General features: G+C 39.3%; 2 protein-coding genes across 3 annotated transcripts in view; one reads left to right on the forward strand and one right to left on the reverse strand.

Moving 5' to 3' along the window:
• The first annotated feature begins 2,198 nt into the window (after window positions 1-2,198).
• nkx6-2 (NK6 homeobox 2) lies at window positions 2,199-5,925 on the forward strand. Its single transcript, XM_042502761.2, has 3 exons — window positions 2,199-3,028; window positions 3,693-3,865; window positions 4,207-5,925. The coding sequence occupies exons 1-3, from the start codon at window positions 2,599-2,601 to the stop codon at window positions 4,453-4,455; spliced, it is 852 nt and encodes a 283-aa protein (XP_042358695.1). The 5' UTR covers window positions 2,199-2,598; the 3' UTR covers window positions 4,456-5,925.
• A 1,774-nt stretch (window positions 5,926-7,699) lies between these two features.
• inpp5a (inositol polyphosphate-5-phosphatase A) overlaps window positions 7,700-25,971 on the reverse strand; it is a 186,406-nt gene continuing 168,134 nt past the window's right edge. The window contains exons 13-16 of one of the 2 annotated variants that reach the window (XM_042502000.2): window positions 17,562-17,673; window positions 11,661-11,729; window positions 9,888-9,924; window positions 7,700-9,529 (exon numbers count right to left, since the gene is read on the reverse strand). In XM_042502000.2, coding sequence (XP_042357934.1) covers window positions 9,480-9,529; window positions 9,888-9,924; window positions 11,661-11,729; window positions 17,562-17,673 — 268 coding nt within the window. In that variant the 3' untranslated portion in view covers window positions 7,700-9,479. Of the gene's footprint in view, window positions 9,530-9,836; window positions 9,925-11,660; window positions 11,730-17,561; window positions 17,674-25,971 lie in introns of both variants that reach the window. The other variant, XM_042502001.2, reaches the window with a different exon arrangement.

A 25,971-nucleotide genomic window follows, 5' to 3' on the forward strand; every position in this document is an offset into this window, starting at 1 on the left:
AATATATAATAATACAATTTTAAAAAATACTTTTTAAAATTCTTTTATTATTCTAATAGTTAAACTTTTATTATTATTGTTATTGTTATTGTTATTATTATTACTATTGATGTTATAAATAGCTATTATTGTTTTGGTATTATTTCACTGATGACTCATCTTTTATTATGTCTAAAATGATGATCATAATAATAATAGTATATGTGTATGTCAGTATCGTGGTGTTTAATCGAAATAAGTGATATTTTATTGGTTTATTTTTCCCCCTCCAATAATTATCTGTCAAGATTTTTTTTTTCGTTTAGTGAGCGCCCCGTCCATTTCTGTAACGGATCTGAGTTTAAGAGTTTATACTTTAAATTACTTGTGAATTTAGGAGATAAAAATTCAAATCATTCATTATGTTAAATTGCGATTATGGTTTTACGGTGACGGGCCGTTTGGCAGCTCTCGTCTTTGGCTGCAGATGAGCTGGAAAAAGTGCCAATCTTTCTGTCATTGATCTCACACCGGGTCAGACACCAGCTGCTTTATTTAACTCACTCACATTTACTAAAACAGACAGATTGAGTCTGCTTTGTTTGTGGTTGTTTTTTTAAATTATAAGATGATGTTTATTTTTTCAATAGCTTCTCCTATAGTGATTATTTTAGAAAGACTTTAAAACAAGGTAATAAAACCCAATGTGTATGATCGGGAGGGGGGAAATATACGAATATGAATTAGAAATAGAGGGCCATTTGCAGAATTAGAAGCCGTGTGTACTGCATCCCTTCAGCTTGAAGAAATACAGTCAAAATTGTGAATCACCTCGCGTTGAAAACCTTTTAAAATCCACAATCTTTCCGCGGTGAGCAAATGGGCAGCAAGGTGCATTTGCTGAAGCCTTTCAAATGCTAACGTGGCCATATTTCACTCTTACAACCCTTCCTCGCATCTCCATAAAATATTACAGCACTCAGAGTGATGACTGGAGCCTGGCGCTTTTTCTCACACACTTTCTGTGTAATAACGCAGTTTGTATAATAAAAATAAAAAACAAAAAACACGGATTATCTCATTCTAATAAAACACAGTTCTGTCCTTTAAAGAGTTTAGACTCTGTAATAATCCACTTTTTGTCTCATAAAACAGACTGCTCTTTTATTAAAATCTATTTCAGATTAAAACACATAGCCTAATATGACATAAAATAATGGCGATGTTCAAGACGGTTTAAAGTGAGTGGTACCGTCTTTTTTTGGGAGGCAGATTAAACACGAGCTGGAGTAACAGTTTATTCCGACCTCATTCACCAAAGTATCGAAAAAATTCACAAAGTACTGTGCAGAGGAAAGAAAAACACGCTGACTAGTTGGGGAAAAGTCCAATCAGGTCTAAAATATCAACAAAAAGTCAATGTATTTCATTTTATTTTTATTTATTTTTATTTGTTACTTTATGAAGCTGGTTTATTTTTCCGTAATCTTTTAGTCTCCAAACATTTTAATTTTTTTTCAACCTGTCGACTCCCGTTTCTACTTTAATATACTCACACAGCATATAATGTAAATGTATATTCTTTGTCATATGTGGAAACAATGATTTCCACGCTGGGAGACGCTTCATTAACAGCACCGCTAAAGATCTTAATAGAGTGTGGCTGCTGATGCATTCAGGGCCTCCTCCGACACCATGAAATCGACCGTTTCGAAGTCTTTAAACGCAACAAAAAACTGGTTTCAGATGAGGGTGAAAATAAGTTATATTTGCTTTAATGGAGTTATTTGCTGCTGTGCAAATAAACTGAAACATGTACATGAGGTGTGGCCTTTTAAAACATATTTAAAGTGTTGGTAAAAAAAAAAATACAATCGCAATTAAAAACGTCTATAAATAGGCCTAAAAATTATACTAAGTTACTACATGCGATGGATATTCGCCTTCTTTTTCCGGCGGTGTTCTCGCTCCGAAAAGTCCCTTGTCCGCAACATGGATCATCATCTATCATAAATAAATCCAGTCAGTCCTTATAACCGCCGAGTAGGCTTATTTCAACTGGAAGTTTTTATTTCCGACAGCACATCAACGCAGCACCCGTCCAGCTCGACGCACGTGTGAAGCAGCGGAGTTTCTGTCTCCTCCAATCACGGCGCCGTCTCACTCAGCCCCGTCCAATGGGAATAGCGCGCGTGCAGGTGGCTGCGCTATTATCAGCGGGTCCCGCTTCACTCCCAGCCTAGAGCGAGTCAATTTATGGAAAGACAAGTCGACCCCTTAATGGTTCCCATCAAAACCACTAAAAACATCATCAGAGCGGCCGACTTCCGCGAGGATTCCTGTGGCGGGCGCATGCAGCCTTCTCCCAGCTGACACACTGAGACCAAAACAAACACGCGGAGAGACATTTTGGGGGAGTTTGACCAGGCTCTTCACCTCCCACGAGAGAAGTTCGCTTTTTGCGCAAGTTTTTCCAACGTTTCCAGAGTCTTCCTCCTCCAGGATACTTTTGCAGAAGGCGGCAGAAGTGGCTCCTGAATAGTCCGCTCTGCGCCTTTATTTACTTTCTTTTTATTTCCTGTTTTTGTCCCGAGCGAGTCTGGTGGTTCATGTTCACAAATGTTAGCGGTCGGGCAAATGGAGGCTAACCGGCAGAGTGCTTTCGTCCTGGGCAGCACCCCGCTGGCGGCGTTGCACAACATGACCGAGATGAAGACGTCCCTGTTCCCGTACGCGCTGCAGCAGAGCCCGGCGGGCTTCAAGGCGCCGCATCTCTCCAGCCTCAACTCCCAGATGACCGGAGGCACTCCGCACGGAATAAGCGACATCCTGGGGAGACCCATCACCACGGCCGGGCAGCTGCTCTCCGGCTTCCCCCGGATAAACGGCCTGGCCACCACGGCAGCCGCGGCGGCCGCGGGGATGTACTTCAGCCCGGCGATGTCGCGGTACCCGAAGCCCCTGGCTGAACTGCCGGGGAGGGCGCCCATCTTCTGGCCCGGGGTGATGCAGGGCTCTCCCTGGAGGGACCCGCGGGTTCCCTGTCCCAGTAAGTCCTTTTTTTTTCTCTTCTGACTAGCTGTCTGCACTTTTAGGGATAGTTTTGAGTTGTATAATTTCAGAAAAAGCCAAGGCAACTCTGCGAGGCTGCATTATGTTTTTTTGGGGTTTTTTTTTGTAGAGATATGTTGCTTGTCTTGTGATTTTAGACATTATTTTGGCTTGATATTATAGAGGCCTGTCACAATACACAGCAACAGCAAACACACACAAACAAAAATAACTACATTGTTATTTTTTTACACAGTAATCACAATAAATCTTAATATATTCTATAGAATATAATAGCAAAGCTAAATGAATATCATTAAGCACTGCCTGGTCACTATGTAAGGTACTTTTACAGACTCTGGAAGGTTCTAACAAAACAGAAAAAAATATGAAGTGACACTTGGCAAGACTTTTAAACGTGCAAAATGTTAATACTAATACTACTAATAATAATAACTATTATTATAAAATAGAAAAGTACCATTGTGAATAGTTTGACAGTGAATTTAGCATGTGGCTCAGACACACTTGAGCGTTGTATAAATATATTTGAGGCTCATATTGAGTTATCTTACACGAGCATCACATTTAAAATAGCATGTGAAGTTAATCAGTATGAAACAGCTGTCTAAACTTCTACTCCCTGTGCTTCTTTTTTCCAGCTCAGACTAATTTAATGTTGGACAAGGACGGAAAGAAGAAACACTCCAGACCGACTTTTTCGGGACAGCAAATTTTTGCACTGGAAAAAACTTTCGAGCAGACGAAATACCTGGCCGGCCCAGAGAGAGCCCGGCTGGCTTACTCTTTAGGAATGACCGAGAGTCAAGTCAAGGTAAAAAAAAAAAAAAAAAATAATAATAAAAAAATCTGCATAGTTATTTTTGGCAAATGTGGAAAATATTATTTGGGCCACATTTTGTGATTTGTGAATTCCGGCTTTTGGCTGCGCGTTCTTTGTGATTGATTACATACAACCCATATCATTAAATGATGATTATTACTGCTATTATTATTACTAAAGTTTTTGCCATTATTAGTCATTTCTGTTATCGCTGTGTCATTTACATCAGGTGTGAATAGTTTAATGGACCCTATCTGTTTCCTGCCTTTGATTTCTTGTTCATTTTCTGGACCTGTTGAGCATCTGTGCGCACCTCTCTCCCTCCTCAACAGGTCTGGTTCCAGAACAGAAGAACCAAATGGCGGAAGAGACACGCGGCAGAGATGGCCACGGCCAAGAAGAAGCACGACTCCGAGACGGAGAAGATGAAGGAGAGCTCGGATAACGAGGAGGACGACGAGTACAACAAACCACTGGACCCAAACTCAGACGACGAGAAAATCACGAGACTGTTGAAAAAGCACAAGGCCACCAACCTGGCGCTCATCAGCCCCTGCAGTAACAGCTCGGACACCTTGTGATGCCCACAGCTGTGGGGGGCCCTAAGTACGGGGAGGGGGGCCCAAAAGGGTCCAACAGAGACTTGCCGCACTCTTTCTGACCCCCTTTCCACCTGACATTACGATCATGCGCCTGAGGGGATAGCATTGTGCTCACACGGAGCAAGAAAATGCGTAAAAGTGCCAAGACGCACGAAAGACGCGCTCATCAAAACATGGGCAGAGACGCATTTGGCTGCATCCAAACCCACTTACAGAGACTACAAACACGGAGATATGACTCCTGTCAGAACTGGACTTCATGAAGACTGATAATGACGCGTTCACGTCAGATAAAAGGACAAAAATAAATGGGACAGGAAATTGTTTTGGCGACGCAAATCAGTTTTTACGCATACAAGTGGAGTTTTAACAACAGGTGTAAATGTAAACAAAATATGTTAAACACACAATCCGGATCAGTGTTGGACAAAAGCTGCTTTACTTGGCTGGTGCAGTATCAGTTATGACACTTGTTACATCATTTTATGTTATACTTCTGCCAAAAAATAGCGGACTGTTTCCCCTTTATCAGTCAGGAGGGTCATTCCTTTTGCTCTGAATGAGACTGTTGAATGTCCTTGTTAATTGGTGATAATTTTCAGCACTCATAATGTATTTATCTGGAGATAAAATACATTATTGCAAGTTTTTTTCATTATAAAATGTCCAAATTCTTTTTTAAAGATAATTCAGCTTTTATCCAGTTTTTTTTTTTTTTTTTTTAAACAGAGCAACCACTTGTTTTCTGCAGTTATAAGAAGTGACTGTAAGCTTTTATTGGAACTGCTTTATCAGCAGTCGACTCTGATCCGGATCCCAGACGCATGTTAAAAATGACAGGTGTAAACGGGGCCTGTGATGCTTCTAAAGCTCAGTTTAACCAGGGTATCCACTGTCCTAAAAGGCGAGAAAGTAAAAAATAAAAGTTCGGAGGGGGCGCAGGTTTGACACGAATGAATGATTTGTGCTGTAGCCTAAAGATGAAAATGTACGTGAGATTGTATATATTTTTTACTGAATAAGTTATGTTGTTTTCAACCAGTGGAAACGTGGCAGCCTTTTCTCCCTCCGCAGCCCGGACGCGCTTATTCCCACTCAGATAAACCTGCTGCTTTTTTTTTTTTTCATTACCGCAGAGTAAAATGTCGCCCCCCACCTTTTTTTTTAAATTTTTTATTGTCAACTCAGTACCGGCACACACAAATGTATAGACGCAAAAATGCTGTAAATAATCACTGTAAAGAGCAGCTTGTTTTAACGACATCACAGTATACACTTTTCTTTTGGTTTCATTTGAGAAAGTTTTATGTTTTTACCTCATCATCACACAGCGGGATAGAAAACTGGACCATTGTTTATGTTGGGATTAAAGAGAGTATTATTGCTTCCGGGAAGGTTATAGGAAGAAAAAAAAACACTTTGTATTATGAATAAATTATTTAACAAGCATTTTTTGTTTTATTATGGGTTTTGTTTTAATGTATGGGCTTAATATAAATTAAAGATAAATTCATGACTATCAGTAATCGAACTTCATTATTGGCAATAAGGATGCTTTAAAAGGACTCATGCTGATTTAATTTGAGAGGTTTTTTTTGTTTTCAGAAAAGCCTGAAGCGGGAAAACAAGCAACTTTTTATTATAATCTAACAATAACATAATAATGTCACAATTGATTAAGTAAGCGTATTTTTCATCAAACATCACTGGAAATGACTGTTTACCAGTGAAATTCAAGAGTTTTTGAGAAGGAATCATATAGTAGGACCAGCCGAACGATAAATTTGGACAGCATAATTGCGATTACAAACGGCCAAATATTAGATAGTCGAAAATTATTATTATTATTGTTATTATTGAATAAAGGCAGCCGTTCAATGTTTTTTTTACAAATCAAAACGGAAAATTTCACTAAAAAGTTAATCTGTGTTCTTTTAATAATGGGTTGTTTATTCTTATTTTGCTGTCATCTAAATTTTCTTTAACTCATAATTCATAAACTCTGTTGGACTTGTCGTTTTTTTTAAACGACCATGAAACGACCCGTAGATTAGGCCATTACTAATAATAGCTAAATAAAACTGTAATGCTTATAATATCTGATCTTTCCTATAAGGCCTATAATAGTTCATACCGCTTAATGTGGAGATGATTGACAGAAGTGCTCCCCCTCTGTCTGTCAGGTGCTACTACACCTTTTTCACTCCTCTCTATAGTCAGTATCAATGGATGCTTTCTGCACCCAATCAGAGATTAGCAGTCATGAAATCAAATCCCATTTAGGAATTTCTGATAAATCATGGATGAAGTCAACACCTGCTGTCATCTAACAAGAAAAAAAAACTTTGATGAAGAGTTGCTAACATTTTAAATCTCCCTTTTTACATCATTCTATTTACTAATATTCCAACACATACTTAATGAAGGCTGTTTGTACATCAGTATCTTTACTTATTTTAATTTTATTTTGGTCTAACTTCAGTATCCTTTATGTCATATGTAGTGTTTTTAATAGCTATTTTTTGGGGGAAAGGCTTTCATTCTTTGCCTTTTTAAGGGCAGCCTGAGAATGACAGAAAAAAGAAGATAAACTTCGCGAAGCTAAGGGACCACATGTTATATGCAGGCTATAGTTTTGCAGTATCTCCTCAAGCTTATTGTTAAAATCGAATTAGTTTCCAATAGTTCAATTTTCGGGACGTTTTAGTATCAAATAATGCGCTCAAAAGTCGATTTGTTAATTGCATTTTTGCGCATTTCATTCGTGCATTCATCTTAAAATGCTTTTTCGCTTCCACCTGTCGCAGCTAACTTTTAACTGACCCCAACCTGAACAAAACCTGCCCGTTTAAAATCTTAAAATGGTCAAATTCAGTGCAACATAAGGTATGCATTTTCTTAAAATAAAATAATGTAGTTTGCAAAACATCGCACATGAATATTAAAACGATATTAGGAGCTATAATCCTCTTGAAATATCATATTTCGTTACAGGAGCCCAATCGTAAACCAATTAAAGCTGGTGTCACAGTGCAACTCCCTGAAGAAAAACGACCTCCTCCTGTTGGTAAGCCCCATCACTCCATAACACTGCTGTAATAATACACTGCTAATGCACTCATGATCTCGCGGAGGGCTAATTGACGAAGACCCTTTTTTTTCACGAACAGCTCTTATTGTGCAGTAAAGAGGTAAAAAGAGAAAAAATGAGGACAAACAGCCATTGAGCTCTAATGGTTTTTATTGCTTGAGAACTGCATCACCTACAGTAAGAGGCCAGGCCGTCCAAAAAGGGGCTAGAACAATAAAATCTCTATCTGCTTTTTTTTTTAATAAGATGGAGTGAAGAAAAAACTGCGGCTTATACTCCTACAGTATGCTCACAACGACCAGCAGGAACGAAAACAAGCAGGCTTTTTTTAAGAAAAGAAAACTTTTTGCCTACAAACAAACAAAAAAAAAATCACACAAGACAACATAATTCTGCTGCAGGCACAAAATCATTTCCACTTGCGGTGATTTAGATGAAAAAAGAAAAAAAAATTACGGAGGATCAATCTGACGGCTTCACACGGTCTGAAATCTGTAGTGTAGTAAATGAAATCGATAAAAAAAAAAAGGAAACGCCGCCTCTTTAATGCTCAAATTATTTGCAACGAAGGCTGCTGAAGGCTACATGCGAAACAAATAAAAAGCAAGTCTTCCTGCTCTTTCAGTTAGAGTTTCTCTCTATTTTTTTTAAACATGACATAATCAATACCTTTACCATCTGACTTAAGTATTCTATAACTCTTACACACTTCATTTCTGTGTGATACTTGGCACCATAATGCAGTAACAAAACTGACAAAGAAAAAAAAAAAAACCCAAAAAACAGTTTACATTTTACCCAAGCCTATCTAAAATATCACATTCAGAACCATAATATTATAGAAATAAGTTAGAGTAAGAATAATAATGAAATAACGTGAGAGTGCTATATATGAAACATTATCTTATATACTTGCATGGTCTATGGCACTGCTTAAAACATTCTTGGATAGGCAATAAATCACTGAACAGCATTTTTCTCTCCTCTCCTGCCGACTGTTCAAAGGTCACTGTGGCTGCAGGAACACCCAAACAGTCACTCTGTCTGCGCACACACTTCAGCATAAACATTTTGGTAAGAATTATAAATTATCTCTTTAAAAAGTACAGTATATAAAATGAGACTCAACTGATGTGTCAGGCATGGCAGTGTGTTGTGCACACAACAACAACAACTCAAAAACAAAAAGTATACATATACATATACATATATATATATACATATATATATATATATATATATATATATATATATATATATGTATAAATTGTTGAAATAAAGAGAATATATTCTATTTAATCCAACAAAGGGACCACAAAGTTTGGTCAGAAGAGAACGGCACTAAAACCATCAACAACTCTATGTTATACTGTCCAATGTACAAATAAACCTAACATTATAGATATACAACTTTTTTTGCATTGCACTTTTCTTTTCTTAAAACACCTTACATACTGTGTGGAAAGTAGCTTCTAGACATAGAGGCATACCTAAAAATGGCAAGTATGGTGTCTAAAAGTATGTAGTAGGACTGATTTCAATTAGAGTTTTGGCAACGAGGCTGTGGCATGGAAAAGAGTCATCCGTCCGTCCGTCCGTCCTTTTCTCTTTTTTTTTTCCTTCTCTGGGGAATGGGGTTGCATGGCAACAGTGAGGTCAGCGATGTGTGTCTTGTCTGGAGCCGGGCCCTCGGGTGCTCGTCCACATCTCAACAAGTGTCTTATGGAGAGAAAACGGCTGCGTTTTTTCGTATGGATGAGGTGTCAGGACAACTGCAACTGGTCAGCACTGCTGAAAAACTTCAGTGTACGCTTGTGCAAAGTGTGTGTGTGTGTGTGTGTGTGTGTGTGTTGAGTGTTTGTGTGCATGTGTGTGTATGTGTGTTGGCGTCCCGTTTGTTTTTCCTGTGTTCTCACAGAGGCGCTTCACGGAATATCTTCTCCCCCCTTTGGCAACACTTCCCTGTGGAGACAAAAAAGGATTTGAATTCACAAAAAAAGAAGTCATTCCAATTTAAAAAAAGAGCTTATCCCCAACACCCCTTTGTTTTTAGTTAAAGCACAAGTTGCAGTCAGTTTGTAAGTAAATGTCTTAAAATGACTGAAGCATTTTAAGCAATCATTTTTCCTCTCATAATGTTTCAGTTTGGAATAAAATGGACACATTTGCCTCCAAGAACCATTTGTGCAAATTAATGAGAAATCAAGCAAATCAAAGCAAACATCAGCAACAATGGGAAGAATTATAAGAAAGAAAAATTAATATTTACCACGACATCACTGCACCACACAACACTTGTGCTTATTTGCATTAGGTTTACCTGCCCCCGCTGTTATTCGGAAGGACAGGAAGACGGGCTGGCAGGGGCACAGAGACAAACCACAGTCAGAAAACAGGACTTTTTTAAAGTTCTCTGGGATGCTTTTCGCCTCTCAGAGCACACAGGTTAAACTCACATACCAGCTCTGTGCATTTTTGGGCCTGTGCGCTAACTACATTTGACATTTTTTAAACATAGCCAGCTGTGATTTTGGCAGTAGTGTGTTGCTGGGAGGTGAGGGCTGCTGCAGTATCTATGAGTGTGCCCGGGTCACCTCACACACACACACTACTGTCTCCGGCACACTAAGTATTGATGAAAGACCTGACTTAAGGCGCCTCTCTTTCAGTGTGAGACCTTGTGTCTGACACGGCGGAGACTGGAGGGACAGTGTTAAACACTTTCTATACAGTCTGCTTAAAAAATTCTCTCTGTGCTGCTCTGACCTCTCCCACACTTCTCTAAACTTAAATATATAACTATATATAAACTTAAATATAAACAGCTTTAAGTTAAGGGGTGACTGTCTTAAGGGACACAGAATATTTTGATTATACATATATACAGTTTCATTTTTCTAATTCTTACGAACAAGAAAGATGCTTGAAAATGTTCCTCCTTCCTAGCTGGTGAAACAGTATTTACATTACCAGAAAATAAAAACATCTAAGTTAAATTACACAGTAAAAAGAAAAAGTTCTAACTTGTAAAAAGTTTTTGTTTTTTTTAAGTTGACTGAATTTTTTTTTCTCCATTATTCAGACAGGAAAGCTTCAGTGTCAACTGAATCTGAGAAGACAAGTTTAGGTAAATTTAAAATGATTCAACTTGTTTCCTCAGATTCAGTCAATTTAAAAAAAAATCAGGCAGCCTACACAACTTTTTTAATTAAAGAAATAATTTATTTTTGCAGTGTATGGGAAAAAAGTAAGTGTCCAGGCAAAGACAAGTTGAGATAATTTTGTATTGATTCATATTGTCTTCGCAAATTCAGTCAATTTAAATTTTTAAAGCTGACATTTTTTTTTTTTAAAGTTTATTTTTATGCTGTAGTAACAATAACAATAATAACAATAATGACACTTAAACCTTCCATATAACAGGATATTTGTTTATAACTGAGCAAACTTCAATGCAAATGCAATAAATCAATGCAGTGTAGTATAGCAATCATAAACTACATCTTAAATAAGATTATCAGCCTCATATAGTTGCAACACGTTAATATCCTGCACTATAAATAGAAATTTTTGGTTATCACTTTAAAAAGGTAGTATCTGGGCTACGTTTATTTTTTTTTTAAGTTGACTGAATTTGAGAAGTTGAATCAATACAAAATTATCTCAACTTGTCTTCTCAAATTCAGTCAACTTAATTGTTTTTAAGCAGCCTGGACACTTACTTTTTTCCCATACATAGCAAAAATAAATTATTTCTTTAATTAAAAAAGTTGTGTAGGCTGCCTAATTTTTTTTAAATTGACTGAATCTGAGGAGACAAGTTGCATCATTTTAAATTTACCTAAACTTGTCTTCTCAGATTCAGTCAACTTAAATTTTTAAGCAGCTTGGACACTTTTTTTTCAAGTTAAAACAAATAGGTCCTTATTACAGTGTGATATATACTAATTAATACAAACAGCTGTCTCTCCACATGTGTTGAGAGCAGTCCATCTTTTTCCACTCTAGGATCAGACTCACAGGATCAGTTTACAGTGAACAGTTTCATCACAGCACAGTAAAGGAAAGTGAGGGCCAGGGCCCCTGTTGTTACCTTGTGGTCCCCCATGCAGACATTGGGCCCGATGTTATCATACACTACAGACTTCTCTTCATTTTCAGGCTGCAGAGACACAAAATTACAAAAGTGGTGGATGAAAACTTGATGGATGGTATGCTTTTACTGTGAAAGGAGGGTTCCTCAGTGAACACACGCAGGCTGCAGAGTCAGCAGCACTGTGTTTGTGTTTACACAGTGCGATCGTTACATTATGTGTGTCATGTTTTATGGCACATTCCTGGATGAGAAATCAATGTACCGGCTTCATTAAGCACAATTAGCGGGATTATATTGTTGATTTCAAAATAAAAGTCCCCTTGAGTATGCACTGTTGAGATTTGAAATAAATCCAATATTGCCAACACTTTTTCTGTCGTTGTGGCACAACGTGGACGTTCACATAAACTGTACAATAATCTGGCAGGACAATAACAACTTGATTATATGTCAATAAAATCCTAACTATATCACTCTGTGTAGTTTATTTGTCATTTGCATAATATTTCTAATTAATTTATACTCATTCTGACTCAGCTATTTAATTTGCAACTTATTATAAGTAGTGAGAAGGAATACTGGGGATACATTTAAAATGAGCACCAGTTGTAACTGTTCAGTAATCAAGTGTTTATTGTGTACTTAGATACTTCATTTCACTTCAATTAAGACAATTGATAAGCAAGTGTGAAAAATATATTTGTCCCAGTTTTGTTATTTGACTGTTGACTGAAACTGTTATTAGGTTGGATTTATCATTGATGATTAGTGCTGAACTAACAGTTATTTTCACTGTCGATTATTTTCGCGATTACTCAATTAGGTGTTTAGTCTATAAAATGCCAGAAAATGGTGAAAAATAGGGATCAGTGTTTCCCAAAAGCCCATGATGATGTCCTCAAATCACTTGTTTTGTTCAAATCCCAAATATATTGAAGTGTACTGACATGGAGAAGGAATGAAACATGGGAAATATTTACTTTTTAGAAATTGAAAACAGAACATTTTTAAATTATTATTATTTTTTTTAAATACTATAATACTGGTAATAATTATTATACTAAATACTATAATAATTGATTAATCAATTATCAAATTAGGTGGTTTTTCATTTTACAGATTACATTCAATTAATTTTTTTCAAAAAGCAAAATATCAGAGACCTTCTTCAAGGCATAACCAAGTGGTTATGCCTTGAAGAAGGTCTCTGACTGAACGCTTGCACAGTAAACATGGTTTTTGCTTGGATCTGAGTGTGCAGATGATAACGATTCAGCTCCAGAGTCTCAGTCTAAGCCCAAACACTGGGTGAGCTGTGTTTTTTTCAAGATTTAATCTGATAAAGCGAAATATCACAAATCACAATTTTCCTAGGAGGGTTAAGACATCCCCTCTGTACTCTGACCCTCACAGCGGAAAGGGAAGACTCACTCCAAAATGGTAGAAACCTCAGGAAGAGCAACTGAGGAGGGATCCCTCTTCCAGGATGGACAGACAATAATGAAAACTAAATCGATTAATTGTTGCAGCTCTTTGATTTACTCAGGAAACATCTGTTTTGTTGAATTAAAGTGTTAATACAGATTTTCACAGAGCTGTAGACCAACATCTGATTTATGAATAATACAAGTACGCACTGGACTGAATGCACCTTTAGAAACTCAGTTTTCACTTTGAAACTTGCACTGGGTGCGGTGAGGAGAAATGAAAAGCAGGAGTAATTTACAAAGTGGACATTTGCCTCTGGACCAAATACTCTCTCAGTGTAATCTAAGAGCCCATCTGAGGGAATCATGTTTCAATATCACTTTCTGCACACAAAGAAGCCGTTACCCACTCACACATGAATCTGCAGACTCCAGTATAAATCACACTTGTCTGGTTGAACTAAAGACTTTTTAAAAAGCCGCCCCAGCCCCCACGCACACGCACACACACACACACACACACACACACACACACACACACACACACACACACACACACACACACACACACACACACACACTCTGACAGGCTGGTGGGTGCTACCAGTTGTGACTCGGTGAGCTGCACTGGTGCCTCAGAAGAAAGAGACAGAGAGCTCGAGAATGAACCATAAAGCGAAATCCAAATTAACTTCAGACCAATCCTGCGGTGGAGCGGGGTCAGCACACGGCGTGCCTCCACCTCACTCTACCTTTTCCCGCGGGCCACGCACTGGCACCTCTCTATTTGTCTGGCAGCCGGCCCCGAGCCGCTGCCTCCAAAAGCCCGAGATACATTCATCAAACACACACTTGATAATTTACAAAGGCAGCATAAAATTGTGGATTTTCGGGCTGCATAATCTTTAGACAGATAAACAAATTACCCGGGGCCTTCCAGCAGAGAGGGAGCGCTCGCTCGGCTAAACATTCATTACCGGCGCTCCCGGAGCTGGTGCCGCGCCGCACAGCCAGCGGGCAACCTTTGGCGTGTTAGGGCTCGGCAAGCAGAAAATAACATGATGGCGAGTTAACCGACCGTGCCATGATAGATGACGCTGCACGCCGGGCTGTTTACGGGCCTATGTCTCAACAATCTGTAATGCTCGGAGCCAGAGAGTGTGTGCTCAGTGAATCATCAGCCAATCTGCGAACACACTAACTGTTCCACTCTGTCCCTGCATTACAAGCAATTAGCCGGTGCTTGAGGGGAGGAAAAGCAAACAACAGGCCAGCTGTGTGTGTGTGGGTGAATTAATTTTTTTTTTTTACGTGATTCTGACACATTAAGTGGGTGAAATAAACTGGGTGTTATTACAGTCTTTGTTTTTAGGAACTGTAATACAGTGATCAGAGTTATTGTTCTGGTGTGGTTTCAGTCAACAAAGAAGAAAGATCAGGAAGGAATTTGTCATTTGTGGTGGACAAAAGGAGGCCAAACTTCCTGAGCGGCCTCCTGCTGTGGACTGTACCTGTACAATACACTGCTGTGTGTATTTCACACACAGTGACCAATGAAAGACCGCAAGCTCTAGCGCTGAAAAGACTCAGGCCACGTCCACACTTATATAGCATTTTTAAATGAAAATGATAGTACACAGGAGCATTTTAGCACAGAATCAACCTCCATCCATTCTAAAACGCATATAACATGACCTTTCATGCACACTGAGCATGCATGTAGCACTACTATCAGGAAACAGACTGTCTACTCTGTGGTTGGCTGCTTATAGTTACAGAAAATACTATGGAGATGGTGAAAGAAAGACCAGATATTTCTTTGCTTGGAGCGATGAGGAGATAGAAGTGTTACTAAAAGAAACAGATGAGTATAAGACAGTCAAAGGCAAGAAGAAAGGAGTACCACACAAGAAATATGACATCACACAAGGTATGTAGAGCTAGCTATGAAGGCTGTGTAATATAAAGATGTAATATCATATCGAGATATGCGACTATATATCCTCTTAGATATTGGATATGGTTATATCATGATATAGGATAAATGCTGTTTTTTCCTGATTTTAAAGGTTGCATTACCTCAAAGTGATGCACTTTCTCAGCTAACCAGACAGTTCTTGTTTCAGTATTTGCCTTCACCCACTTTGTCATTATATCTAAATTTCTAATGATTATAGATCAATAATGGAGTTAATATTTTTTAAAAGTACCAATAGTCATTTCTACAATATGTTCATGTCAAAGAAGGAATTTGGTTAAAAACATATTTGTAATGTTCGATTCTGTCTCCCAGTTCTAGCATTAATGACGTGCTTTTGAGGAGATTTAAAAATATCGAGATATATATTGTGTATCGACATATAGCCTAAAAATATTGCAATATAATATTCAGCCCATATCACCCATCCCTACTAGCTGCAATGTTTTGACTTGACAAGCTGTAACTGATAAAACCCTATTGGGAAGTAAACAAGGGTGTCTGAGTCATCGTTTCTGAAAGTCTTTGTTTTGGACCATCCAGACGAAAGGCCCTGACACACCAAGCCTTTAGTCAGTGAGTGTCTTTTGTCTGAATTTTTTAGGTATGTTTTGCAGCGTTGGCATTAGTCGGCCCTTGTCAGCCTTTGTCAGCTTTTCTCAATCATTTCAACATGTTCAACTGCCGTTGGAGTCAAAAGAGCCCGTCGATGAATTAAATCACTCTGATTGGTAGTGCAGCTCAGCGCACAAGAAGAAAAATGAAAGTAAAGAAAGCAAGCTGCTAAAGTCAAGAGATAGTGAGATCAAGACAAACTTGTTACATTAGGTGTGCTTTTTTCCCCATTAGCCATCAAGTTCTTAGCAAAAAAAGCGTGTAAGTTTGTAAATGTTTGTGTTATTGTTTGCTAACGCAGGATAAATATCCTTTGGTTCTTCCAACATCAGGTTGGGCTGTTAATGTGCTAACTGGCTAACTAGAGCCTTGAATCCCTCCGTGCAATTTCACTTTTTGACTGAATGAATTTTACTGATGCCATGACTTTTCCAGGGCTGGAAAACATGATTGTCAAATTACATAACTTTTCTAGGTTTTCCATGACCGTGAGAACCCTGCACTTGTTCTGTGATGTCGGTTTGGTGTGTCTGGGTCTTTAAATGCAACCCGGCAGATTTCAAACTCAAACGCTGGCAGCAGCTTTTTCAAATGTCTCTGTTTCAATGGGTTCCAAAAACATTTGGGTAAACTGGACGCTCGCAGTAAAGATAGCAATATTTTTGCCTTTTAAAATGCATTTGTTTGGACATGGTTTCAACATGTGTTTGTAAATCTAAAATGCCTACTGTATTGTCTCTGATGGTCATGTAGGCTTTTTTTCCCCACAAAATGAGAGAAGTTGTCTTATGGAAAAACGGGTCACGACAAATCTGGGGAAACTTTGCAGAGCTGCACGGTGGATCTCTTATTAATCCAGCAAACAGAACAGGAGCAGCAGACAGAAGTGGCAGATTGGCTGGAGTTTACAATGCTGGGATGGATTTGAAGCGCAGCGGCAGCCTGTGAGGTTGGACTCTCCGAGGACGGAGACAGATCTGTGGCTTTATGAAGAAGATGGGGCCCGCTGGAACTCTATAAGTGCTGGGATATATATACTGTCTGGGTGGACCCATGGCTTATCGCTGCAATTTAATATTCACAGACACCTCATCCTTCCATCTGTGAAGCGACAGAGGGTAATGTGGATCAAGGACGATAGAGTTGTCGAAAAAAAAGCAGGAGACGTTTATAAAGACACCTGTATTACAGCCAAGGGAGGAGTGGTGACATTTTGGTTAAAATGGAGGAATGTTACTTTTAATGGCTCCTGAAGCTTAAGCCAAGAAATATTTAAGGCTTTTTTAATGCTACTTTTTTAAGTTTAAGACCAAATTTCCAAAATATTGAAGGACAGTTTTTTTCCTCCATGATATTTTTTTGTCCAGTGAAAAGTTTGATTATTTATGTCAAATTTTGACAAAAACAACACTCTTTGGAGTGGAACTTATGGAATACAATGAACATACTATATTATCATAAACTTATCTATTTGGTTTACCAACAGAAGGAGGAAATATCTGGCATTTCTGGTCAGTTTTCTTGGTGATTTTGTGAATCTGAACCTGCATTTGAGATTTAACAACTTGGATCCCCATCATGACGACTTCAAAAGATGAATTTATTAAACAATTTAACCAAAAATAGATGTTACCAATCATTTTGAGATTTTACAATGTAACGTCAGAAGAAAATATTCAAATTATCTTAATACTGATGTCTGAGAAATTTAAGACTTTTGTAACATTAATTTAAATCATTTTAGTAACAATTAAGGCCTTACTTTAAAATTAATTAGATCAATGCCTTTTAAGACTTTTAAAGGATCAGTCGGATTCATGCTTTTAAAAGCAATCAGAAGACATGAACTGGATCAAAAGGGGACAGGTTTGGGCTCACCTTTAAGACCAGGTCTCTGGCAGAGGCAGATAAGAGGATTCGGTCACACCAGGCGGGGCATCTGGTGTTCATGTACTGCTTCCCCTGATTGCTGTCTTCACTGTAAGGATAACTGAGGAGACACAAACACAATCAGTTAATAGAAAAATCAAACATTTATGGTAATTTATACACGCTTGGTGTCCAAATAATAATGAACTTTATTTTCTAGTAAAGTGCTGCGCAAAGAACAAGACAAGAGAGGCAATAAAGAGGGCAATAAATATGATTTGTATGAATCAACGGGGCTCCAGAGGAGCAATAAATATGAGACGTCACGTCATCTGCCTTATCTCAGAGACAGAGATCAAAATGTTTCCCGGAGAAAACAGGAGGTCCATAATATGACCAATCATCTGAGTAATCTCTTGTATCAACACACATGGATGGCTCAATCAAAGCAATCTCTCTCTGCCAACTGTACAGGTTGTGAGTGTTTGTGAGCGAGGGAAGAGAGGGAGGGAGAAGAGAGAAGAAAGAATGAGAGCGATTTAGTGGGAGCGGGACAGAGGGAGATGCCCATATGTATAGCTACATCCCTACAGGGTCATCAAAAACAGATTAGGTGCCGCAGCAAATGGCCGTGAGAGATTGTATCTGGGAACAGCAGGGAACAATCGCATGATTTAAGCACCGGCGGGGCTGGATTTGGGCGGAGAGCCACGGAGCTGATACAGATTTACATTGTTGAGAATTCAATTTGCGCCCGCGGCTCATCAAACTGCTTCAGATTTACACGCCACCAATCCAATTTGTTTGTGGGCGCTCATCAGGATGTAAGAGCGGGCTTACATACTGTAATACCAATCCAATTTGCTCCTTCAGTGCCACACGTGCTAACTGTAGCATAACACAAAGTGCCTCTTCTGCGAGGATGGTGGTGTCCTAATGATAAAATAAACACACACATCGGGCCTTCGATTCATCACACTTGCCAAGCTCTGAAAGCTTAATTGGACTTTGTGCTAAGGCAGAATGCATCTTAGAAGCATTTGGTTGTGGCTGCTTTGAATAAATATGTGTTCACATCACTATGTGGCTGCTGATCTTGCAGCTGCAGCTACGACTGCTATAGCCTTTTGCCCCAAATTAGTGCGTATGGGTTTCCTTTAATTGTGGGAAAACCTTCTAAAAAAGGAGATAGGCGCCTTTTCAAATGCCAGTTGATGAGTATGCTTTTCTGATTTTTGTTTTTCTGGCGTGACAGGTTCAACATCACAAACAAGCCAGAAAACAGGCTTAGTAAACGGCAGCAAACAGCATGGAGGCCAATGAAAATGTTACTTCGGTAACCTCTTTTTTTTAAAATACCAATTACTTATTCAGACTCTTTGTCATTTAGGAGCTAGAATCAAAAAATACTCACTTGTCTTGGGAATAAATGCTGATTACAACATTTCCTACTCAAGACAAAAGTAAGAAGTTAGTCGGTGTTGGTGGGTTTTTGTCCAGTGTGAAAGGAGCCTTATCATAAACTTTATAAAAGATATTGGATTTAGCCACCCTGAAATCACCAAGTAGTTTGTGGACTCCCATATTAAAGCCTCAAGTTTGGCATTTTTGCAGTCGCCTTCTCTGGGTTTTCTTTTTTTGGACCCAGAAGTGACCATATTTGAACAAGACGGTAGAGCTGTGGAGGAGCGAGGGGTGGATCTGAGTGAGAAGCCGTGGACACTATTCACAAGCAGCCTGTCACTCAAACTGGCCCACACTTAATTATGCAGATTAAGCTTTAATTAAAAATAAACAGGGGAGTTGTATAAAGTTAACCCCTGTACAGTTGTCACAAATTTTAAAATTAACTATAAACACTAAAACTGTTTTTTTGTACCAGGCTGTAAACATGTCAATATCTGCTGTAAAGTTTTCATTTGAACACGGAGGTCTATGAGGACTGACTCACTTTTGGAGCCAGCCTCAAGTGGCTATTAGAGTTTTTTTGGGCACTTTGCTGATTAGCTTTATTTTTCAGCCACAGAGGGTCTACTACAGAGGGTCTACTACAACTACAGCTAATGGTACTGCTAGTACTAGCAGAACACTATTGCTTCTCTATGTGCTCACTGCTGTCCTAAATGATTTCAACCAAAATTGACCTCTTCTGATGAGATTTGTTCTAATGCAAATGGAAAAAATCCAACAATGCAGCCAAATTTTGATGTTTCATCTCAACAGAAATCATAAAGACTTAGAGGCACCCCAGTGGCCAAGGGGTTAAGGTGCAGACCATGAACCACAACGTCCAGTTAGGATCCAACCAGGGACCACTGTGAAATGACTGTCTTCACGTCACCCTTTAGCACTCTAAAACATTACACTACACTGATACAAACACTCAAACAGAGGCATCATCTGTCAGTCAGCACTTATACCCCCCCAAAATAATTCACTGTAATTTTCTACAAATGCAGGCATTCGAACTCAGGTGGTCTGTAAGTGGCTGTTTGAAACGTGAGCATTAGGATATTAGCTTCCTTCTCTGCTGCCAGTTTGTTTCTTGACTGTCTTACTTTGTTACTCCTTTCCTTGTCTGTTATTTCAACTTGTGAATTCTATCTAACTAAGATGTGTTTTGTTGTGGTATTATTTATTGAAGGTGGATGTGTGCTGTGGCATTTTGTGCATAAAATGTCCTTTTTACCTGCATTGTGTGCCTTTTAAACAGCAGGAAAAAAAAAGAAAATTAGCCATTTAGATAACTTCTGGCTCATTTAGAGTTTTTTTTCCCCAGTTGATCAATGAGTTCTGTCCCTATCAAATTAACTGATGTGATGAAACACTCATGTTAATTCTGTCAAACGATACAGTTGTTACAGTACTGAAATGACACACTGATACACTGACATACAATGACTATTTCTTAAAACCGCGAGCTCCCTTGTGTGTGTGTGTGTGTGTGTGTGTGTGTGTGTGTGTGTGTGTTTGTGTGTGTGTATGTGGTGGCCTGTGTGTATGGGGTTAAGGCTGGGGCATGACATGCCTGCATCTGGCTCACGCACACACACACACTCACACACAGAGCCCCCCCACCAGGTGTACAAACAGACCTGCAGAAAGCTACTTAAAGAAGTTCCCTGCCTCCAATTAGCATGAATAGCACTTAAACCATGGGGGAAATGCATGGGGGTTTTGGTATGCTAATCAAAGAGCTAAAGAAGTGATCCCAGGATAAAAGAGAGCATGAAGAATAGGATGAGTGAAACAGAGATAGACAGGGAGGCAGAGGAGAGGGGATAAAGACGGATCAGACAGAAAGAGGCAAAGTGAGGGAGGAAAAGAGCAAAGTCTTCAAAGGGCTTGTGGAGCTGCTCCACTTCAGGGTGGCCTGAATGCTCCTGCTTCCTGAGGGACGGTCCCTGGCCTCAAACAGCCTGTGAACAATCCTCCTATCAGGGACTCTCTTATAGCTTTATTGACTAACAAGCCTGGGGTCATTTTGGTGTTAAAGAGATTGAGAGAAAATCGAGTCCCCCCCCCCCATCTCCTTCAAACAATGAACTCCCGCCTGATAGCAAACTTCCTCGAGCACTTCAACAACAAAAACTTTGCTATCGTTCAGTCATTTTTGATGACAGCCCGCCATTGTAAAAGCTGATTAAAAATACTCAACAATAGCCATTAAAGGGCCATTCTGTGGCCCTGTGTGTGCAGGTATAGCTTGTTCTCCCTCTATGTTTTACCGCACCCTCCGCTGGCTCCGAGAGAGATAACAAGTCTTAATGCAACAGCAAACAGTGGAATGGCGCTCTGGGGCCAAAGTGATTAATGTGTCCGATTAGCGAGCTCACAAACTTATCGTGGAAGGTAAACGGTCCAAGAGGGCGTGTGGACTGGAGGCCGTCAGCTCATATCAGACCCTTATTGCCCGCAGCAAGACTAATTACACTAATTAATGGGCCAAGCTGATAACTCCAACAATTGTGTACCTGTATAGGAGGGGGAGCTGCACTTAAAGGTATCTACACACACACACACACACTCACACACACACATACATGGAAAATGAACATGCAAACAGCCACGTACTGTACACTGTGTTACCAACTCTGGTGCCAGGGCTCATATGTTACACTAACAACAATGATAATATATCGTGGGATGCAAAGTTACTGAGCCAAGTGAAATGAAGGGAAAACAACAAAAATAACTACAAAATACAGCCATAAATGACCTTTAGGAACAGATGAGACAACACAGTGTTGATCCATTAAAGAAAAATAATATATAAAAAAAAATATATATAGGCTGTTCTATAAGTTAGCATTGCCCTGGTCAAAGGGATTTTACCATTTGTTTGTATTATTGCAGAAAATAAGCTCTGTGGCAAACATATTCATTTAATTCAAGTATGTTTTTGTTTTTAAATGTTTTCAGGTGTAACAGCCATCAGCAAAAGTAAAAAGCTAATGTTAGGCTATAAACTGCAACATACATGACTTCAGTATCACCACAACAAGTCGTGTTTGACGTGATGACGTACATTTAGCCACTTGTTTGCAACCACCTTATTAAAGACATAAAAGCTTCAGAATTCACAGGTGGGGTATTTACTGACATATTTTATATCACAGAACAAAATGAGGAAGCCTGTGAAAATCACAGACCTTATTTCAGGAGCCTAACCAAAAAACTGTTCAAAAAACCCATTGACTTTGAGATGACTGAGCCAAAAGTGCAAAAATACTATCTCATTTCTGGGTTTTAGGACTCATTCTTGCACCTCTCTATTACAGCTGAAATGGATGACATATAGCCAGTTTATCCCAATTATGATGCTATTGAATTGAATGTGTTCTGTTACAGTTTGAGGTCCATTAGAAATTACATGCACATCTCACTCCCTGCACGTCATCAATGCATCAGAGCCAAATTTAATTTTTACTGTTCATACACTATGTGCATAATTTTGTTGAGATTGAAACAATTTCTGAAGGTCATCCACTATACATGACATTAAAGGGGCACTATGTCCACTTTCAAATCTTATTCCTATGGTCTTAGACAGTCACTACAATACAATAATGCTCATTTAGGTATAAAAACGAAAACAAACATTCTATGGGTCCACAAAATCAGTTATTCTCAATGGAGCAGCTCCGGACTCTATAATTGGTGACATCACAAATATGACTTCTCTGGTTTCAGGCTTTGAGAGAGAGAAAGCTCATGTTCACAAGTATTGATTAAACTTTCCTATATGATGGAAAAAAATTGTCATTTGTTACAATTGTCATGTCGACTAATAAAGAAAGCACACTATTCTCCCACGACCACCACAGAAATTGGCAGTGGTGCACTAAATTTGCATTTTGATTATTGACATATTTCATCATGGACAAGTATATTTTCTGCTTGTGAACTCACTGCAATAACCAGTATGCTATAAACTTTATGTAAAATTGTAAAGATTAGCTTGCAATAAATCATATGGACAATTCATATGCAGTACCATATTTAGTAAATCTTGAAAATCTAGAAAATACAAAAGTGACAGAGCTAAAAAGTTCTGCATACTCCTGCCACTGCCTTGAAACACACTTTACATCCAAAAGGCAGTACTAAAACAATAACAGTTATTTACTTTAATTACAGTACATAATAAGCTTGAAGTGAAAAAGTGACAAGAGAAAAGAAAGAAAAAGAGATTTGACCTTCATCAATATCATACAATGACACTGAACCTCAAGTATTTGTCTTGGTGTTACAGTTTTTTGGTTTCTTTTTTTTTTTTTTTTAGAGCAATCACCTGTGTAATGTTGACATAAGAATACAGCTTCCCTCCAAGCTACCAATTTTTGGTTCTAAAAACATTCAGAGAATGGTACAATGCAACCAATTCAATGTGTTAGTAATGTTTTCAGCAGCAAGGTTTCTTTTAGTTCCCAGAACATTCCTCTTAAAGTTAGGGTAACATTCTCTATAAACATCAAGAAATATTAAAACTGTGTTTTTTAATTAACATACCGCGTTAAATTACATTTTCATTAAAAAGCGCTCTGTAATTTCAGTCCTCGATGACATGTTCTGAATGTTACTTTGACAGTGTTCTTACTTTGTTCTCATGTAACATTGTGGGGATGTTTTATAAAAGAAAATTCTCTGATCTGTCAACTCTCAACATCACCAAAACATCCTCAGAATGTTTCAGTTACAACCTTACATCTTAGTCAGCATTTAACCTTAAAGTAACACTATTTGACATGACAAACATCCTTAAAACATTCTTTGAACATTCGATTAATATGTTTTCTTTAAAACATTATTGCATCTTGTAGGTAACATTAGCCAACGTTGTGGGAATGTTCCCTGCTTAGCCGGGCTGCTTGTTTCTCCACTCTTTTCTGTTGCTGACCACATCTGGATGATACATGTGTGTGCGGTGGCACATCGAGACCCTGTAGCACCCATCGAGAGCTCATTCATTCATGCTCGGTTGGGGGTTTAATGTTTGACTTGGCTGCTGACACATTACTCACATGTGTTCTGGTCCGTTTCAGCTTGTTTGTCTTGCAACAGTAAAAACTGCCGAGGTGAGTAAAGGCCCTACCTATGGTGTGTCACTCAGCCTCGCCCGGCAGAGGGAGAGGCTGCTGTGACACATATTACTGCACTAAACAAGCGACTGTATCTATGCACATTTTACCTGAATAATAGTTAAAATAAGAGAGATTAAAACAAGAAGAAGCTGTGTTTAAAATGCAAGTTCAGATTTTGTTTATGGGGACCTGCATCAGGACCTGACACTCAGACAGCTCCGGGCCAGACTTCCTTGTCCCACATTCTCTTATCTTATATTCTTATAATGACACATAAGTGACAGGACAAACAGTGGGCTATTCGGAAGCTCAGTGTTTAATGAGGGCAATATGCACTTGGGAATACAGGTAGGGCAGAAAGCCAAAGATAAGAGTCACAGTGACAGAAGTTCAAGGGTGGTAAAGAGCATCATGGGATGTTGGAGTGTCCGCGGCAGGGCTGGGATTGGCTAAAAAGTCAGAAACTGTGGGTTTCTGATGACTCGCTACCTCTGTGTTTGTTTGCCGTTGTCAGGGGAGGCTTGGCAAAACACAACACACACATACACACACGGATTCAAAAAGATCAGCCAAATGCTATCAATAAAGCTGAATGTTTGCCTCAGTCTGTAGAGCTGGGAGGCTCGCAGGCACAACATTGGCATAGTCCAGTACAAACAGAGCAAAATGCCATCAGTAGCTCATGGCTGTCAGCCTGCTGGGGTTCAGCTATGACATGTTCTGCCGTTAGCCGCTCTAAATGAAGACAAGAAGACACAGATGGCACCCGTTTCATCCATGCCGTGTTCAGATTGGTTTGAACAAAGCCTCCCTCTCAGTGGCATCATCTCAGACGAGAGGCAATGACACATGACAGTGGACAATCTTCGGCTATTATCGCCACAATGGCCCCTCATCATTTTCACACGCTCTCCAGTAGTTAGAATGATGGATGCGCTGATGGTTGTAAAACAATGTTCCTGTTCAGTAGATCAGCTTGTAACGCTGCGTCCGAGACAACACACACGCAGTGGCTCGATCGCAGTGCTTTAACCAAACATTGTCGTAAAAAAAGTACATCTGTGGTGCTACTTAAATGGAGTCACACGCCTCTGCTCCAGTATAGCATGGCCGAGAACAAAACGCCTGTTCATGTGGGATGCAAACAGCAGGGCTATAGGACTAATGTATGCACAGCCAAACACACAGATACACATCCAGAGAGGGTGACATCATTTGTACAGGCCTTCAGAGACCAGGGCTGTTGTGTGAAGAGTGTTATTCACAGAACAAAGACAGTAACTGTAGACAGGAGAGCCATCTGTGTGAGCACTTCCTATGAGCTCAAAACCAGTCTCGAGGAATTCTTCGCTGCTCCGACAATTCTCTCGTATGCACTTATTAACACTAATTCGTGGATTGGCAGGGAGCCATTTGTGTCACTTGACCAAAATTTCTCTCCCATCTGAAGGGCAAAGTCATCCCGCTTGGCACCAGCTTTCAAAACCTTCCTCGTTTCATGAATGTGTGAATGTTGTAGCTTTCCCAAACAGGCAAGTCATTTTTTGGCTTGTCCTCACAGTAGCTTTGGGAAATGTGTGCTAACGTGCCAAGGCTGGTTCCAGGGTGATTCCCAAACAGTGAGGACACAACTGTTTATCAGTTTCTGCCTCTTCACTGGCCTCACCTCCTGACCTGACCTCCGGGCCACGCTCTGCTCCTCTGCTTCTTTCCATGTCTAGACTCAACAAACACACATCTGGGACTGGAGCCACGCTGTTGCCTCTAACACCTTCCCATCATTCTCTCTGTCTGTACTTAAGGAGAAGTTTGAACATTGGATAAATGGAAAAAAT

Source organism: Plectropomus leopardus, chromosome 13 (genome assembly GCF_026936395.1).
Source record: "Plectropomus leopardus strain MGB_pleo_1.0 chromosome 13, ASM2693639v1, whole genome shotgun sequence".
Taxonomy (NCBI): domain Eukaryota; kingdom Metazoa; phylum Chordata; class Actinopteri; order Perciformes; family Serranidae; genus Plectropomus; species Plectropomus leopardus.

Coding starts and splice junctions, on each gene's coding strand:
- nkx6-2 (XM_042502761.2), top strand. CDS start 2,599: ATGTTAGCGGTCGGGCAAATGGAGGCTAACCGGCAGAGTGCTTTCGTC. Junction 3,029..3,692: donor CCCGCGGGTTCCCTGTCCCA/GTAAGTCCTTTT, acceptor TCTTTTTTCCAG/CTCAGACTAATTTAATGTTG. Junction 3,866..4,206: donor TGACCGAGAGTCAAGTCAAG/GTAAAAAAAAAA, acceptor CCTCCTCAACAG/GTCTGGTTCCAGAACAGAAG.